The 19492-nt window shown below is 44.6% G+C and overlaps 1 protein-coding gene across 4 annotated transcripts in view; it reads right to left on the bottom strand.

The window, feature by feature from the left end:
• Nucleotides 1–19492, bottom strand: part of RHBDL2 (rhomboid like 2) — a 63978-nt gene that overhangs the window by 27862 nt on the left and 16624 nt on the right. For all 4 annotated transcript variants that reach the window (XM_066269589.1, XM_066269588.1, XM_066269591.1 and 1 more), the window contains 2 exons: nucleotides 5232–5492; nucleotides 511–659 (listed from right to left, as the gene is read on the bottom strand). In XM_066269589.1, the coding sequence (XP_066125686.1) occupies nucleotides 511–659; nucleotides 5232–5471 (389 nt within the window). In that variant the 5' untranslated portion in view covers nucleotides 5472–5492. The remainder of the gene's footprint in view (nucleotides 1–510; nucleotides 660–5231; nucleotides 5493–19492) is intronic.

Below are 19492 nucleotides of genomic sequence, written 5' to 3'. Positions count from 1 at the left end.
CTCCTATGGCTTATTATATTCCAGGTGGATAACATTATTATAGCCTCATCAAAATATTCATGAATTAATTTTTTAAGTATGTGGTGGGGACAGAAATAGTGGGAGTGATACTGGATATCCTAAAGAGAACATTTAACATCAAACAACCAGGGGAACATACTATTGGTTTGGTAATAACTTGGTCTCTTCTCAGTAATATTCCTAATGTAAATACCAATATTAGGTAGTTATAATGCAATATAAAGTACAATGGGCCTGGCATTAGCACTAAAGGGTTAAGGTCTTAGCTCCACAACTTAGCTGTATGGCAAGGAGCAAGTGACTACCTACCCTAAGCCTCAAGACATAAAACGGCAGGAGTAACACCTGCCTCCTAGGGGTGCTGTGATGATCATACATGATTATGGACATGAAAGGGACTTATCAGTAAGAAAGTCTGGACAAATGTTAGGGGTTACAATCACTTCCAGTCACCTCTGACATCAGTGAGAGGTGACTGTTATTCCTTACCCAGCATGAACCAGCATGTATGAGATAAACCTCCAGGCTTCTTCCCTCTTCTTAGGATTGTAAATCAACGGACTCTCCAAGATGCCAGCGTCCAAGGTGATCCACTGTTTCTGAGGCTTCCACACAGCATAGTAAATGAACACTGCCAGCTGCCGGGGGAAGGCAGGCACAGGCATTAACCACACCTTCTGCAGAGGCCCCACTAAAGCCCATGGGCACTACCTTTGTGTCCAATGTTTAGCCCTCGAGTGGGCCACTTTATAGCATGTGCTCAGAAGATGACAGCAATTAAGTTTCCCTGCTGTGTATCTTACCATTTAACTGTGGTCATAGCCTACATCCTCCAGTGAGTAGGAGCAGCCCGAGACCAAACTGTAAGGAAGGCTCTTTCTGAACCCCTTTTCCTCTTACATGCCACAGATCTCATCTCTCTACCCCCACCATTTGGTCTTTCATTTACAATCTGGTATGAAATTGAGTCACTGCTGGCTTCCAAAGAACAGAATAGGGAAAGGTAAAAGTAATAAGTTTAAGTTTACAGTGGAGAAAACTGACAAGCATGATCTCAAATAAGTGCTGAAGGCTAACGTCACCAGGGATGTCATGTAGTTGTCCCCTACTTCCTGATGTGATGTGACGTGACGTGACGTGACATGATTTGATAAGATGTGATGTGATGAGAAGTACATGTCATCTCTGTGGTGTTCTTCCCTAAAGCCCATACCTCCAATCTAATCATGAGAAAAACATCAGATAAACCCCGACTGGGGAGTATTCTACAGGATACCTGACCAATTATCTTCACGACTATCAAAGTTATGAAAAACAAAGACAGACTGAGAAACTGTCACAAATCAGAGTGATAGGAGACATGACAACTAAATCCAATGTGACACCTGGGTTTGAAGGTACAGGAGAGGCCCTGGCCGGTTAACTCAGTGGTAGAGTGTCGGCCTGGCGTGCGGGAGTCCCGGGTTCGATTCCCGGCCAGGGCACACAGGAGAAGCGCCCATCTGCTTCTCCACCCCTCCCCCTCTCCTTCCTCTCTGTCTCTCTCTTCCCCTTCCGCAGCCAAGGCTCCATTGGAGCAAAGTTTGCCGGGGTGCTGAGGATGGCTCTGTGGCCTCTGCCTCAGGTGCTAGAATGGCTCTGATTGCGGCAGAGCATCGCCCCCTGGTGGGCATGCCAGGTGGATCCCGGTCGGGCGCATGCGGGAGTCTGTCTGACTGCCTCCCCGTTTCCAACTTCAGAAAAATACAAAAAAATTTTTTTAAAAATGAAGGTACAGGAGAGACATAAGAAGGAAATTAATGGAAAAACTGGTAAAATTCAAACAAGTCCGGAGTTTACTTAATAGTAAAATACCAATGTAAGCATCTTAGTGGGTTTTTTTGTTTTTTGTTTTTTGTTTTTATAGAGACAGAGAGAGAGTCAGAGTGAATGATAGAAAGGGACAGACAGACAGGAACAGAGAGATGAGAAGCATCAATTATTAGTTTTTTTTGTTGTGTATTGTGACACCTTAGTTGTTCATTGATTGCTTTCTCATATGTGCCTTGACCGTGGGCCTTCAGTAGACCGAGTAACCCTTTGCTTGAGCCAGTGACCTTGGGTCCAAGCTGGTGAATTTTTGCTCAAACCAGATGAGCCCATGCTCAAGCTGGCGACCTCGGGGTCTCGAACCTGGGTCTTCTGCATCCCAGTCTGATGCTCTAACCACTGCACGACCGCCTGGTCAGGCGCATCTTAGTTTTAACAAATGCACTGTGGAAATGTAAGATATTGTATTAACAATGGGAGAAATTGGGTGAGGGGTATATAGGACCTCTCTGTAGTATCTCTGCAACATTTCTATAAAGCTAAAATTATTCCAAAATAAAAAGTTTATTTAAAATAATTTTTAGGCCCTGGTTGGTGGGCTCAGTGATAGAGCATTGGCCCAGCATGTGGATGTCCTGGGTTCAATTCCTGGTCAGGGCACACAGGAGAAGCAACCATCTGCTTCTCCACTCCTCCCCCTTCCCCTTCTCTCTCTCTTTTTTCTTCCCGCAGCCATGGCTCAACTGGTTTGAAAGAGTTGGCCTGGGTGCTGAGGATGATTCCATGGAGCCTCCACCTTAGGCACTAAAAATAGCTCAGTTGCTGAGCAATAGCCCCAGATGGGCAGAGCATCACCTGGTAGGGGGCTTGCTGGGTGGATCCTAGTCGGGCGCACATGGGAGTCTGTCTCTTTGTCTTCCCTCCTCTCACTTGAAAGAAAGAAAGAAAGAAAGAAAGAAAGAAAGAAAGAAAGAAAGAGAAAGAAGGAAAGAAAGAAAGAGAAAGAAAGAAAGAAAGAAAGAAAGAAAGAAAGAAAGAAAGAAAGAAAGAAAGAAAGATTTTTAATAAGAAAAAAATGTTGGCCCTGGCCAGTTTGCTCAGTGGTAGAGCATCGGCCCATTGTGTGGATGTCCCAGGTTCGATTCCCAATCAGGGCACACAGGAGAAGCAACCATCTGCACCTCCACCCCGCCTTTTCTCTCTCTCTCTCTCTCTCTTTCTCTCTCTCTCTCTCTCTTCCCTTCCCATTGCCAGGGCTCAATTGGTTCAAGCAAGTTGACCTCGGGTGCTGAGGATGGCTTTGTGGCTTCTGCCTCAGGCACTAAAAAAGTGGCTCAGTTGCTGAGCAACAGAGCAATGGCCCAAGATGGGCACAGCATCACTCCCTAGTGAGTTTGCCAGGTGGATCACCAGTCAGGGTACATGCGGGAGTCTGTCTCTCTGCCTCCCCTCCTCTCACTTAAAAAGAAAAGAAAAAAAGTTGATCTTTCTGTGACAGGCAGATACCTCAGCACCTGCCCCATGATCCTTCTGTGGAAAGCTATCTTATCCATAGAACTTACTGTGTAGGCAGTCAGTTTTTGTACCATGTGACCTTATCCCATTCTTCTCCAACTCTACCACCACCACTGCCACACACACAGGCGCACATGTGCACATGCACATGCACACACACACACACCTTATTGGACCAGAGGCAAACCAGCGTCTATAGGCTGCAAGGATAACATGAGGAAGTTACTAAACACGTAGAAAGAATTGTGATGGCTTTCTAGTTGCAAGTGGTCTCATAATAAAACAATAAAACCCCTTGAGAACATTTAGAACTATGTCTCCCCAACCAAATCAGCTTTGACAAGAATTTCTCCTAGGAATCCACACACTAGCCTTATCTTTGTCTAAGCCACTAGAGCAGGGGTCCCCAAACTACGGCCCACAGGCGGCATGCGGCCCCCTGAGGCCATTTATCTGGCCCCTGCCGCACTTCCAGAAGGGGCACCTCTTTCATTGGTGGTCAGTGAGAGGAGCATAGTTCCCATTGAAATACTGGTCAGTTTGTTGATTTAAATTTACTTGTTCTTTATTTTAAATATTGTATTTGTTCCCATTTTGTTTTTTTACTTTAAAATAAGATATGTGCAGTGTACATAGGGATTTGTTAATAGTTTTTTTATAGTTCGGCCCTCCAACGGCCTGAGGGACAGTGAACTGGCCCCCTGTGTAAAAAGTTTTGGGACCCCTGCCCTAGAGGCTGCATTGCTGTGATAGTTCATTGTATATGTCAACCTGGCTAGACCATAGTACCCAGATATTTGGTTAATCATTCTAGATGTTTCTATGAAGGTATTTTTTGCTGAGATTAATGTTTAAATCAGTGGACTTTGAGTAAAGCAGATTACCCTCCATAATGTGGGTGGGCCTCACATAATCAGCTGAAGGCCTTAGTACAACAAAGACTGAGCTCCCCTGAGAGAAAGGGAATTCTGCCAGCAGATGACCATGACCTTTGGACTCAAATGAAACTTTTATCCCCTAGGTCTTTGGTCTCCTGGCCTACTCTGTAGATTTTGAACTTGTCAAGCTTCCACAATCGTGTAAGCCAATTCCTTAAAATAAATTAATCTCTTCCTCTCTCTCAATAGCTGCATAGATAGATAGATAGATAATAAATAGATAATGTGTGTGTGTGTGTGTGTGTGTGTGTTCAAATCTTATTAGTTCTGATAAGAAAGAAGAGGCATCAGTGGGAATTAGGAGGATTACGTTAGGGACTTCCTAATATCTCTGAACTCTGCTGCCAATTCTTCTATGAGCCTTCACAGTGAGGGAGAAAAAGCTAGGTTTTATAAAGTTTACAAGCAGGCCAGTCCTGGCCCAGTCACTAAGTATGTGACCTGGAGCAAGTCATTCCACAGCTCTGACTAGATCAGAGTCTGGACACACAAAGCACACTGCCCATAGTATATACATCATTAGAGGATTCCATTTTTTTCCTACTGAAATGTGGAAGCAATCCATAACTCTCGTAACTCTTCAACTGGCTTATAATTGAAGTTAGTCCATGAGACCAAACCAATTTTCAATCCTATGATTATTTGGTTTCTAAAGCCCCCACCAGCTAAAATGAAATGAAGCCACTGAAATTGTAGTCACTGCTGGGCAGGGGACTTGTTTGAAAAATAAAGCTCCACCCTGGGCTAAAACAACAGGGAACATAGGAAAAACCCAGGAAGGGAGCCCTGGAGAGAGTGAGGTTGAGTTCCATGTGCGCTGCACTTGCCACCACCGAGCTCTCTTCTTACATGGTTTCCAGTGTCTGATCTATAGCTGATCTAAACCCCCAGTTTGTCTGCAGCTCCCCAGTCGTACCTGTACTAGTACCCACCACCCAACATAGTTACCTCGGCCAGGCTGACGGAGATGAGGAACACGGGCGGCGGGAGGCAGTTAGCTCTCTCCAAGTAGGTCCTTCGGGCGTTTTCAGGAAGCATCCATTTTGAGACAATCTTGTGGACCTTTTTGTACTTGCAGGGATCATTCCCTTCCCCATCCTCTCTCATTTTCTTCTCTTCCTCCAGCTCTTCTTCCACATCTCTACCCACAGTCACGTCCTTCATCTCCAAATCCTGAGCAGCAGCCATTGTCCTGGGTTCCAACTACACCTGAAAGGGACATGAATGTCAGGGAGAAGAGATGACCCTGTAGTCTTCAGGCCATGGTGCTTTCCTGGGCTCCCTGACATAGCCATTGGTTTCCAAAATCTCTCCTGTATGTTGATAGAAGGCAACTGAAGACCTGATGCCCAAATAAATACTCATAATATCCATCACCACCAGGATGTAATTGTGACAAAGTACTATGAGGGAGAGGGCTCTCAGGGGTCACTTCTGGTTGCACCTACTGCCATCACCCAAGGGGATGGGCTGGAGCCTTGAAATGGCAACACTACCATATATACCTTTACTTTCTCCTTTGCCACAGACTTTCTTTCTTTTTTTTTTTATTCAGTGAGAGGAAGGAGGCAGAGACAGACTCCTGCATGTGCCCCGACCAGGATCCACCCACTAGGGAGCAATGCTCTGCCCATCTGGGGCATTGCTCCATTGCTCAGCAACCAAGCTCTTTTTAGCACCTGAGGCAGAGGCCATGAAGCCATCCTCAGCACTTGGGGCCAACTCGCTCCAATTGAGCCATAGCTGCAAGAATGGAAAGAGAGCCTGGCCGGTTGGCTCAGTGGTAGAGCGTCAGCCTGGCATGCGGGGGACCCGGGTTCGATTCCTGGCCAGGGCACATAGGAGAAGCGCCCATTTGCTTCTCCACCCCCCCTCCTTCCTCTCTGTCTCTCCCTTCCCCTCCCGCAGCCAAGGCTCCATTGGAGCAAAGATGGCCCGGGCGCTGGGGATGGCTCCTTGGCCTCTGCCCCAGGCACTAGTTTGGCTCTGGTCTCGGCAGAGCGACGCCCCGGAGGGGCAGAGCATCGCCCCCTGGTGGGCAGAGCGTCGCCCCTGGTGGGCGTGCCGGGTGGATCCCGGTTCGGGCACATGCGGGAGTCTGTCTGACTGTCTCTCCCCGTTTCCAGCTTCAGAAAAAAAAAAAAAAAAAGAATGGAGAGAGAGAGAAATGAGAAGGGGAAAGGTGAAGCAGATGGGCTCTTCTCTTGTGTGCCCTGACTGGGAATTGAACCTGGGACATCCACACACCATCCACACACTGGGCTGACACTCTACCACTGAGTCAACCGGCCAGGCCTGTGCAATGAACTTTCAAGTCAACTGTTAACTTTGTCTTGGAGTTAATGTGTCTCAGAGCTCAAACCATGCACAATACATAACTGAACTCAGTTTAGCAGTGGAGATTAGTAATGAAGTCTCTCCAGAGAGCTCATCAGAGTGGAGAAATCATTCTTTTAAAAGGCTGGTCCAGACCTGTGGTGGCGCAGTGGATAAAGCGTCAACCTGGAAATGCTGAGGTTGCCAGTTCAAAACCCTGGGCTTGCCTGGTCAAGGCACATATGGGAGTTGATGCTTCCTGCTCCTCCCCTTTTCTCTCTCTCTCTCTTCTCTCCTCTCTATAATGAATAAATAAAATCTTAAAAAAAAAAAAAGATGACTGAAAGGCTGGTCCAATGGTCGTGGGTTATCAGAACTTATTAACTTAGTTTGCCGCTCAGCTGGAATTGGGGTGGAGACGAGGTCTCCGCATGCTCAACCTGAACTGCCAGTTGCAGCAGCTATAGAATTGGAGAATGGATATAGCTTAACTGAGCAATCTCTTCTCCCCTCTTAGTTTTATCTTGCTTCTACTCACAGGTTTCTGACCAAAAGTCATTTATTGAGCACCCACTGTGCATCAGGCACTATGTTGGGGACTGTCACATCTATTGACTCACTGGATTCCCACAATAACCCCAGGAGTTGAGGATTTGTAGCCTCACTTATAGATAAAAGGCGGAGTTTCCCACCCACCCATCTCCCCAAAAAAGCATAACTTAGATAAGATTCAAACATACCTCTTCTATTTCTAAATTAACAGTATCCTTTCTAAATTACCACCACTGCCCATTCTGTAGCACATTTGAGTTAACAAGGCCATTCCATACTGATTCTGCAGATAAAACATAAACACACTTGCTACAACACATTTTCCCAACTCTCCAACACCCAAAACTCTTAGCTGAGTTTCTACTAATTTCTATATCCAGTATCCCCTTGAACCCCATCCTTAACACTTAATCTGTCATTCAGGCATTTATTCAACAAATAGCTATTGAAAACCTACTTATGTATCAGGCCACCATCCCTATCCCAAAATATATACAACGTAATGGAGGAAACAGAGATCGATGAAAATTACACAAATAATTATAAAATTACAACTATGTTAGGCGATACGAAGCAGATGCTACGATACCGGGCAGCACATCTATAACAGAGAGGTTAATCCACACACTCTTCCTCCCCCCTGTGCCATGGCGCCATCTGTACTGTCCCCCTCCTTTTGGTTTGATCCTGTTATTTATTTTTTTTCCTTTACAGAGACAGAGAGAGAGAGTCAGAGAGAGGGATAGACAGGGACAAACAGACAGGAACAGAGAGATGAGAAGCATCAATCATTAGTTTTTCATTGCGCATTGCAACACCTTAGTTGTTCACTGATTGCTTTCTCATATGTGCCTTGACTGCGGGCCTTCAGCAGACCGAGTAACCCCTTGCTCGAGCCAGTGACCTTGGGCTCAAGCTGATGAGCTTTTGCTCAAACCAGATGAGCCCGCACTCAAGCTGGTGACCTCGGGGTCTCAAACCTGGGTCTTCCGCATCTCAGTCTGACACTCCATCTACTACACCACCACCTGGTCAGGCCTGTTATTTTTTACACCTGATTAAACCACTTAAATCACTCAATCAAATGTTTCCATGGTCAATAAAAGGCAAGGGGTGAGGAGAGAGCTCAAATATATTAAAAGAAAACAATCATGTTGAAAACTAATACATAGTAATCATCTAATTTTTGTAAAAAGCAATGCACTAATACACACCCAGGAAAAAGTCTGGAGAATTAACTATAATTATAGCTAGCTGCATGGTGGGATTTTGGATTTTGCCCTCTATGTAGGAGAGGGCCCAGATTCTAAAGAGCCTAAAGCTCAAACAATGTGGGGGTCTTTTCTTTGTAAAACAATTACATAAAATTAATATTGCAAAATAAACTACAAAAGTAGATACACGACCTTAGAAGGAGCCCATGTAAGTGAGAGGTCTGAAGTTTAAGCTTTATTGGTTTCACAAGTAATCTACCTGTGTCTATTTTTTAAAGTATGTATTATTATTTTAATTAAAAATAAAACAAATAAAGCTATATCTATGAGACCTTTGCTTGACTCCTAAAGTCTCAACTACTATACTATTTCTCCCTTTCCTTTTGCAGCCCAGTGTCTTGAAGGATGGGTTTGTACCCACTAACCACCTTGTCATCTGCATCCCCCATTGATACTGCTCTCATGAGTTACGTCCCTCAAACAAATCCTCTTTAGTAGTGATGTGGGAGTCCTAAGGATGTATGTACACAGAGCACTCTTGGCATTTCAAAGCGCATCCCCTTACAAAATCTCACGTGCTCCTCAGAACAAGCTGTGAAAAGAAAGAGAAGGCAAGCAATATGTTCTCAATTCTCTGAGTCTTCAACCTTACTAGCACCTGTCTGTTGCGATCCCTGCATCCCCACTTTCCATCTCAACCACATTCCATTCTCTCACTTCCTTCTCCTACTCCCCAGCCACTGGCATCCCCTCTGTACCTTCAACAACAACATTCTCATCCTACGCCTGTACTTCTCTCACAAGACGAAGAGGGGCATAGTGGCAAGGTCACAAGAGGACAGGAACACAGGTTTTGGTGCTAAAAAGACGTAGGAAATGGCCTGTCTTATTTTTCTTTGCAACCCCAGTCAATAGCCCTGGGCCTGGCACCATGAGCCATGAAATGTTAGGGGCTAGGGGAGGAGGGAATGGGCAGTTGTTGTTTAATGGGTACAGTTTCAATTTTGGAAGTAAAAAAACTTCTAAAGATGGATGGTGGCGATAGTGGCACAATGTAAATGTAGTTAATGTCTCTGTACTGTACACTTAAAAATGGTTAAAATGGACCCTGGCTGATTAGCTCAGTCAGTGAAAGTGTCATCTCAAAACACCAATGTTGCAGGTTTGGTCCCTGGTCAGGGCACACACAGGAAGCAATCAGTGAAAATGCACAACTAAGTGGAACACCAAATGAATGTTTCCATTTCTCTCTCTCTCTCTCTCTCCCTTCCTCTCTCTGTCTCTCTAAAATCTATTAATTAATTTAAAAAAATAAAAATGGTTAAAGTGGTAAATTTTGATACATATATTTTATCACACACACACAAACTTAAGAGTAATACTAAATTTTCAAAGTCATTGTGAAAACTAGATAGAATGTTTTCATATGCTGGTAAGTGTTTCTCACCAGCATATACTTAATAAGTAGTATCTTATGCTACTGATATTTTCAGCTTAGTCTAATGCACCTAAACTTCTTAAACAGCCCAAAAAGAAAGTTTCAACTGTAATTTTCTTTAAAGCATCAGCAGTGGAGCTGAATGACTGGGATTAAAACATGGCCCTGGCTGGTTGGCTCAGTAGTAGAGCGTCAACCTGGCATGTGGATGTCCTGGGTTCAATTCCCAGTCAGGGCACACAGAAGAAGCAACCATCTGCTTCTCCACTTCTGTACCTCTTCTCCTCTCCCTTCTCTCTCTCTCTCTGCCCCTCCCACATTCATGGCTTCATTAGTTCAAGTGCATTGGCCCTGGATGCTGAGGATGGCTCTGTGGAGCCTCTGCCTCAGGTGCTAAAAATAGCTTGGTTGCAAACATGGCCCCAGATGAGCAGAGCATCAGCCCCACACGGGGGTTGCCAGGTGGATCCCAGTCCAGGTACATTTGGGTGGATTCCAGTCCAGGTACAGGGGAGTATTCTATCTCCCCTCCTCTCACTTGGAAAAGAAGATTTAAAAAAAAACAAAACAGCTCTACAAGATAAAACTGTAAGTAACCTTAGATCACTTAAACTCTGAGCCTCAAATTACATTTTTAAAAATTATGATTAAATACACAAATTTTAAAATTATGATTAAATACACAAATTTAAAAATTATGATTAAGGCCCTGGCCGGTTGGCTCAGTGGTAGAGCGTCAGCCTGGCGTGCAGAAGTCCCAGGTTCGATTCCCGGCCAGGGCACACAGGAGAAGCGCCCATCTGCTTCTCCACCCCTCCCCCTCTCCTTCCTCTCTGTCTCTCTCTTCCCCTCCCGCAGCCGAGGCTCCATTGGAGCAAAGATGGCCCAGGCGCTGGGGATGGCTTCTTGGCCTCTGCCCCAGGCACTAGAGTGGCTCTGGTCGCAACAGAGCGACGCCCCGGAGGGGCAGAGCATCGCCCCTGGTGGGCATGCCGGGTGGATCCCAGTCAGGCGCATGCGGGAGTCTGTCTGACTGTCTCTCCCCGTTTCCAGCTTCGGAAAAATACAAAAAAAAAAGATTAAATTATGACATAAAATTTACTGTTCTAATCATTTTAAACTGTACAAATCAGTGGTATTAGGCATTAGTGCAACAATCCAATGTTGTGCAACCATCACCACTACCTAGTTCCAGAACTTTGTCACCCCAAACAGAAATCCACACATACTGAGCAGTCATCTCCATCCCCCTTCCCTCGGCCACCAGCAACCATCCATCTGCTGTTTCTATAGACTTGCCTTTTCTGGGCATTTCATTTAAATGAGGTTATATAATATGTGGGTTTTTGTGACTGGCCTCTTGCACTTAGTAAAAGTCTTTTAAGGTTCATCCATGTTATAGCATGTGTCAGTACTTCATTCCTTTAAAGGGCTGAATACTATTGCATTGTATAGATAGTTGTACCACATTTTGTTTGTCTATTTATCTGTGGAAGGACATTTGGATTGTTTCCACCTTTTGGCTACTGTGACCACAGCTACTATGAACATCACTGTACAAATTTTGTTTGAGCAATTGTTTTCCATTCTTTGGGTATATACCTAGCAGTGGAATTATTGGGTCATATGGTAATTCTGCATTTAACTTATTGGGTAACCCTCAGATTCCATTTTAAAGTGGAAATAATAATAGCAATTACCTCATAACATTGTTGGGAAGATTTCTGAGGTAATGTATGTAAAGCACTTAGAATAATAGTATTCGCATGCCGTAAATACTCCATAATTGTTAGTTATTATTGGCTATGAATGGATGAGTGGGTGTGTGGATGGCTGAATGACTGGAAATCAAGTCAAATTCACTTTGTTTTCAAATGTATTTTGTTAGGCAAGGTGCCACCTTACAATAGATTGTATTCAATAAATAAGGCAAAAAGAGAATTCCTCTTTTATTTTTATTTTCCCCAGCAACTTTTCTGAAGATAAAGAGAGGTAAAACCCAAATGCTGTTGTCGCTGCCCATGTGCTCATCTGTTTCTAGACCCTAAATTAACTACAACTACACATCAGGCCCCTTCACCGTAGATGCCAAGGAGGAAGGCAGATACACAGTGAGTCCTGGCAAAAACTAAATGGGTCAGGTATCTTTGCCACCTAGGAAATATATTTCACTAAAATACCTAAAATGGTATTTCCCTCCCCCACATCTTCTGCCCTTCCACTCACCCAACCTTGCAAGGTCAGACAAAAAGTCCATAGAACTATTTTATTAATTTGGATAGTGATGATAATTTCTAGTTTGTTGTTACTTCTCATAATTGGCAAGACATAATATGGCTCAGCAGCTTTCACCACAAAAAAAAAAATTTTTTTTAATTACAGAGAAAGAGAGAGTCAGAGAGAGGGATAGACAGGGACAGACAGACAGGAATGGAGAGATGAGAAGCATCAATCCTTAGTTTTTCGTTGCGCGTTGCCACTTCCTAGTCGTTCATTGATCGCTTTCTCATATGTGCCTTGACCGCGGGCCTTCAGCAGACCGAGTAACCCCTTGCTGGAGCCAGCGACCCTGGGTTCAAGCTGGTGAGCTTTTTGCTCAAGCCAGATGAGCCCTCACTCAAACTGGCGACCTCGGGGTCTCGAACCTGCATCCTTCCACTTCCCAGTCCAACGCTCTATCCACTGCGCCACTGCCTGGTCAGGCAACCCCAAAATTTTTTTAATTTTAATTTAATTTAATTTTTTAGTGAGAGGAGGAGAGGCAGACAGCTTGCGCCCGAACCGGATCCACATGGGCAAGCCCACCAGGGGGCAATGCTCTGCCCATCTGGGCCATGATCTCAGCGGAGCTATTCTAGAGCCTGAGGCAAAAGCTCCCTTCACAGAGCCCACCTCAGCACCAGAGGCCAACCTGCTCTAAGCAATCAAGCCATGCCTGTGGGAGGAGAAAGAGAGGGAGGGTGAAGTAGCAAATGGTGGCTTCTCCTGTGTGTCCCGACCAGGAATCGAACCCAGGACATCCACACACTGGGCCCATGCTCTACCATTGAGCCAACTGGGTAGGGCCATTTAACTATAAATGTTAAAGCAAAAATAAGTTCAACCTGTGATGATTCATTTTATTAATAAGCTCTATTGTAAATTTAAGCACTATATATAATCACATTACAAGGAAATAAAATTCCACATTGTTAAAAATACAACTTTATAAATGGAGCTAGAAAAATGAGGATTAGAATCCTCCCTCCCTGTACCCCAATTTCTCTCTTCTCCAGGTTTCAAATTTTCCATAAATTTTACAACTTCAAACCCACCATTTTGGGTATTTTAGTGAAATATATTTCCTAGGCTGCAGATACCTGACCCATTTGGTTTTTGCCAGGACTCACTGTGTGTCTGCCTTCCTCCTTGGCATCTACGGTGATGTGTAGTTGTAGTTAATTTAGGGTCTAGAAACAGATGAGCACATGGACAGCGACAGCAGCATTTGGGTTTTACCTCTCTTATCAGTGGATCTCTGTCACACCCTGAGTTCTGCACCCGCCCATGTGCCCTGCTCCCTGAAAACAGGAGCCCCTCCCTGCTTCCCCTTTTCTCCAGCATCTGGTGCTGGATGCTCTCAGGTGCTGCTTCCAGGCTCTGACCTACTGCATCCTTCCCACTCCGATTTACCTCCTGCTCCCACACCTAAATTTCTGAGCACAATTCCCACCTTGGAAATGTGGCTAATCAGATTGGCAACAATGAAAAAAACAGAGCCATAGTGATGCACATGAGGCTGTGTAGAAGTGGGTGTGGTTTGTGGAATGTAAAGGAATTCAGCTTTTCTCGAAGGCAAGAGGGCAGTAGCTGTGAACTATGAAAAGCATATACCTTTCCCTGAATGTACTTGAGCTGGGTTGTTGCATTTTCTGACAGTTCTAGTTCTTAGGTAGTTCTTGCTTATACTGTGCTGAAATCTACTCACCAGCACTCTGCTTCTGGGTCCAAGGGTTTCTTTCCTTGGTCTCACAAAGCAAGTCTAACTTAAGGTTCATGTCATTCATTTTGTCCCTGCATGGGTGTGGCTTCTGTAGGTCAAAGCTGAGATAGAGTATCTGGAAGCACACTTTAGATTACCAGAATTTTTGGAGGCCCAACTGAATAGAGCAGTAGTCTCAAAACAAGTCAGTCATGATTACAACACTCTGTGGACTCACATTGTTATAAAAAGCATCCACAGCTATCAAATTATTTACTTGGCCCCTCTCATCGCTGTGTTACTCAGTGAGTAGAATTATTTACTGCACTGACTGTGCTTTCTTACTAAGCAAAGTTCATGCAGGTTTCTGGAGCTTTCTTTGATGCTGGCTTGATGTTAGGCTTCACCTCTGTTGGTCAAATAAGTTTGTAAATAATGATATATATGTTTGCTCGCTTATAGTTTGCATTGGGTGTGGGGGAACAGGCTGTAAGCAGGTAGGATTCTTGTTGGGTTTTTTTGTTTTTTGTTTTTTGTTTTGTTTTTGTATGTTTCTGAAGTTGGAAACGGGAGGCAGTCAGACAAACTCCTGCATGCACCCAACCGGGATCCACCTAGCACGCCCACCAGGGGGCGATGCTCTGCCCATTTGTGGCATCGCTCTATTGCAACCAGAGCCATTCTAGCACCTGAGGCAGAGGCCACAGAGCCATCCTCAGTGCCTGGGCCAACTTTGCTCCAATGGAGCCTTGGCTGCAGGAGGGGAAGAGAGAGACAGAGAGGAAGGGAGGGGGAGGGGAGGAGAAGCAGATGGGCGCTTCTCCTGTGTGCCCTGGCCGAGAATCGAACCCAGGACTCCTGCATGCCAGGCCGACGCTCTACCACTGAGCCAACCGGCCAGGGCCAGCAGGCAGGATTCTTATAGCCTAAGGCAGCGGTCCCGAAAATTTTTACACAGGGGGCCAGTTCACTGTCCCTAAGACTGTTGGAGGGCTGGACTATAAAAAAAACTATGAACAAATCTCTATGTACACTACACATATCTTATTTTAAAGTAAGAAAACAAAACGGAAACAAATACAATATTTAAAATAAAGAACAAGAAAAAAAATTTTTTTTTTTTTACAGAGACAGAGAGAGAGTCAGAGTGAGGGATAGACAGGGACAGACAGACAGGAATGGAGAGATGAGAAGCATCAATCATTAGATTTTCGTTGCGCATTGCGACACCTTAGTTGTTCATTGATTGCTTTCTCATATGTGCCTTGACCACAGGCCTTCAGCAGACTGAGTAACCCCTTGCTTGCGCCAGCGACCTTGGGTCCAAGCTGGTGAATTTCTTCTCAAACCAGATGAGCCCACACTCAAGCTGGCGACCTCGGGGTCTCAAACCTGGGTCTTCCACATCCCAGTCCGACGCTTTATCCACTGCGCCACTGCCTGGTCAGGCCTTTCCCACCCTTTTTGATGTGGGGTGGTGCAGTCTCATGAGGAATCCCATTATGCCTCAGATAACTGACTTTGTATCAGAAACTTCCTTCTTTGTATATTGAATTAAAGGTTTTGATTTCTACACTATAAAGTGGGGCAGACCAGGAGCTTGCTCTCTCTTGGTTCCTGAGATTAGCATTAGAGAGCAGAGAAGAGAAGGGCCACGAGGAGGAGGCCAGAAGAAGCAGCCAAGATGGTGGAGTGCTGAGGGAGAAGCCAGTTTGTGCAGAGTTTGTGCAGAGAGAAGGAAGGAGATGGGGAACAGAGGTGAATAAGTTTAGTGAGCTAGAAACCTTTGATTCTAGGAAACTTGGATAAGTCAGTAGCTTTGTGAGCACTGAATGAGTGGGTTTTGGAGCCCAGTGTGTGTTTTTACTCGCCCGCTGGGTGCAAGCTAAGATTAAAGATGATGGCCCACCAATTCTTGGCTCCGTTGTTTCATTACTGTCTGTCCGAATCTAATGCGAACCTGCATGTGAATGGCCACAATGGTGGCTCCTGGCTTTACAACCTCTTATCGGCAGCAAGTGGCTGCCAACTTTTAAACTTTTTTTTTTTTTTTTTTTTTTTTTACAGAGGCAGAGATAGGGACAGACAGACAGGAACGGAGAGAGATGAGAAGCATCAATCATCAGTTTCTTGTTGCGCGTTGCGACTTCTTAGTTGTTCATTAACTGCTTTCTCACATGTTCCTTGACCGTGGGCCTTCAGCAGACCAAGTAACCCCCTGCTGGAGCCAGTGACCTTGGGTCCAAGCTGGTGAGCTCTTTGCTCAAGCTAGATGAGCCTGCGCTCAAGCTGGCGACCTCGGGGTCTCGAACCTGGGTCTTTCCGCATCCCAGTCCGACGCTCTATCCACTGCGCCACCACCTGGTCAGGCAACTGCCAACTTTTTGTTGAAGTCTACACATGTACATCGAGAGGATCACTTTGTAAATTATATAAATGTCTACCCACTATGCTGTATGCCCGAAACTAATCTAAAATAATAAGGAATGTCAACTGTAGTTGAAAAGATTTAAAAAATTAAAAATAAATAAAAATAAACTTAAAAAATTTGAAATCACACACACAGAGATCAAAACATTCTCATCTTACTATTAGGAAACAACAGGAGTAGATTGCTAGAGTGGGCAAATAAGGAGCCACATACTATACCTGACAAGGTCAGGCAGGCCTGCATGGTGAGCCTTACAAACTCAGAGACTGAAAGTAACCACATAGGATGGTCTGAACATAATAATTCCTCACTAAAAGTGGGTCATTACAGTAGTCAGGTCCTAGGTCTGTAGTTTCCCAGACAAAGGTCAATCTTTACCTTCAGTGAGCCTATGCATTGTCTTTTTGCATAAGATAACATACCTTTGAAATGTCAGAGTAATCTCATTTTCCAGACCCCTGGGTCACACCCACCACACCAGATCACCAGACCACAGAACCTTTTATTGTTATCTTGTTCCCAGAATACCATCTCTGTGTACTGTAAATGTCGTTAACTATCCTGTACCCACCAATGTAAAAGAAGTAGGTATCTCTATTTTACTTTTGCCCAATCCCAGAGATTTCCCTGCTTTGCCTTCTCCCACCCTGTTAATCTACTACGGATGAATTTCATCTACTCTCCTTTCATCTCCTCCTAATGTATAAAATGTATAAAATAAGCTGAAAAATTGCCATTCTCTGAGGTATTTTCTCAGTTCATTGAGATTTTGCTACCCAGCAATTGCAGAGTTTGATTCAAATAAACTCTACAGGTTTGGATGTTTCTTACATCGACATTAGAAAGAATGTGTCTCTGGAGGAGTATAAAAGACTGATGGCCTTCTGATTAAAAATGAAGATGTTCACCCTGTACCCCAGGAATCAAAAACTTCTCTTCATGCCTGGCTAGTATTCTTCAGGGGAAGAAAAATGGAAAGAGCTTCCCTACTTCCTGACCTTGTCTGGTAGCAGCATTGCTTGTGCTATGAATCACTGAATCAGTGTGTTGGTCGGGGATGATAAAGGGTAGGCCTGTGCTCATTTACCCAGAATAGTTAGTTGTCTGCCTTAAAAAAAAAAAAAAGATCTGTAGAAATATCAATGTCCATAAGGAGATCTCTACACAGGAAGCCCCTTGACATTAGCAATGGATTTTTCCCAAGACCCTTCAGGTGTCCTCATTCACTAAATATCACATACTGTCTCCTGAAATTACATTATAAATAATAGCCAAAAAGGTTTTTTTTGTCTTTTTTTTTAATTTTTTTTTGTATTTTTCTGAAGTTGGAAACGGGGAGGCAGTCAGACAGACTCCCACATGCGCCCAACCGGGATCCACCTGGCATGCCCACCAGGGGGCGATGCTCTGCCCATCTGGGGTGTTGCTCCGTTGCAACCAGAGCCATTCTAGCACCTGAGACAGAGGCCATGAAGCCATACTCAGCACCCGGGCCAACTTTGCTCCAATGGAGCTTTGGCTGCAGGAGGGGAAGAGAGAGACAAAGGAAGGAGAGGGGGAGGGTGGAGAAGCAGATGGGCACCTCTCCTGTGTGCCCTGGCCGGGAATCGAACCCGGGACTCCTGCACGCCAGGCCGACGCTCTACCACTGAGCCAACCAGCCAGGGCCGATAGCCAAAAAGTTTTAAGTGATTCCACTCCAGACTCAATAATTCTACAAATGCAAAAGTAAAGTTATTTATAAAATTGGTTGTGTGAGGAGTATTAACCACGTTCAATGCTTTGCACTCAAGGTTCCAAAGAAGGAAAGAAAAAAGAAACCTTGGTTAGTTAGTGGGACCTCTTTTCATCTTTCATGACATTTAATCTCTCTCGAAGAGAAGTATCTGTACTGGAAGAAGAACTCACTAAAACCACTTCACAAATCATTTTTCCTGGTACCTACATGACACACATGGTGGATCTCTGGATATCAGGGATCCTATACACCACTGAACTTGACATTCCATGCCAATTTATCCAAAACTTCTTTTTGTGGCTGTAAAGCCAGTATCCACGCCCACCATGACAGCCGCCTGGCCCATGCAGGTTCGCATTGGATTCAGACCGTAATGAAACAATGGAGCCACAAACTGGTGGGCCATTATCTATAATCCTAGCTTGCACCTGGAGAGCAAGTAAAAGCACACACCGGGCTCTAAAACCCACTCATTCAGCGCTCACAAAGATACTGACTTATCCGAGTTTCCTAGAATCAAAGGAGTCTAGCTCACTAGCCTCATTCTCCTTTGTTCCCCATCTCCTTCTCCTGCACAGACTCTGCACTAACTGGCTTCTCTTTCAGCACTCTGCCATCTTGGCTGCCTCTCCTCTCCTCCACGTGGCCCTTCTCTGCTCTCCAACCTGCTCTCTGCTCTAATGCTAACTAACCTCAGGAACTGAGAGAGAGCAAGCTCTCGGTCTGCCCCACTTTATAGTGTAGAAATCAAAACCTTTAATCCAATATACAAATAAGAAAGTCTCTGATACAAAGTCACTTATCTGAGGCATAATGGGATTCCTCCTGAGAGTGCACCACCCTACATCAAAAAGGGTAGGAAAGGCTTAGTCCTAAAATCAAGCCCCAGGCTACAAGGATCCTGCCTGCCCACAGCCTGCCCCCAACACACATTCATATCACCTGGACGACCAGCTTCCATGTGGGCAGCACCATCTTTAACAAAGTGAGCATAATATATTTTATCTGCCTAAAAGTGGCAACAAAAAAAAAGGTCACTTTCCTTTCTTAGGCCTCTTCACTTTATTTTCATGCTTATCACTGGCACTGTCAACTTATTTTTCTGAGTCTTTTCTACTCCAACAAGAAACAAAGATTTTAGTCACTGCATGCAGGTTACGTAAAGGCTGTCACTAGGAAAGAATAAATAGTAGAGCCACAAGGGATGTCAAGGTCAAACAGTAGGCCTGGCTCACTAACTAGCAAATGACTGGCCCAGGCATAATAGGTCTTTCCACTCACATTCACTTACAACTGGCCACTGAGTATAGCTAACAAAATACAAAAACTGTAAGTGTTGGATTTGCAAATGTTGAATACACTTTCAGTGTATTCTTTTAGTAACACTTATGTAGTGATCATTTGTCAGTTTTCCTTTCTTTTTTTTTTTTTTTACTTGATTGCTTTTAGAGAGACAGAGAGAGGAAGGGAGAGATAGACAGTTCCACCTAGTTGTGCACTCATTGGTTGCTTCCCGTATGTGCCCTGACCAGGGATCGAACCTGGAAACTTGGTGTTTT

The sequence above is a fragment of the Saccopteryx bilineata genome, chromosome 3, assembly GCF_036850765.1.
Source record: "Saccopteryx bilineata isolate mSacBil1 chromosome 3, mSacBil1_pri_phased_curated, whole genome shotgun sequence".
Taxonomy (NCBI): Eukaryota; Metazoa; Chordata; class Mammalia; order Chiroptera; family Emballonuridae; genus Saccopteryx; species Saccopteryx bilineata.
The sequence above is the reverse complement of the archived record's forward strand: the minus strand, read 5'-3'. Positions and strand labels throughout refer to the sequence as shown.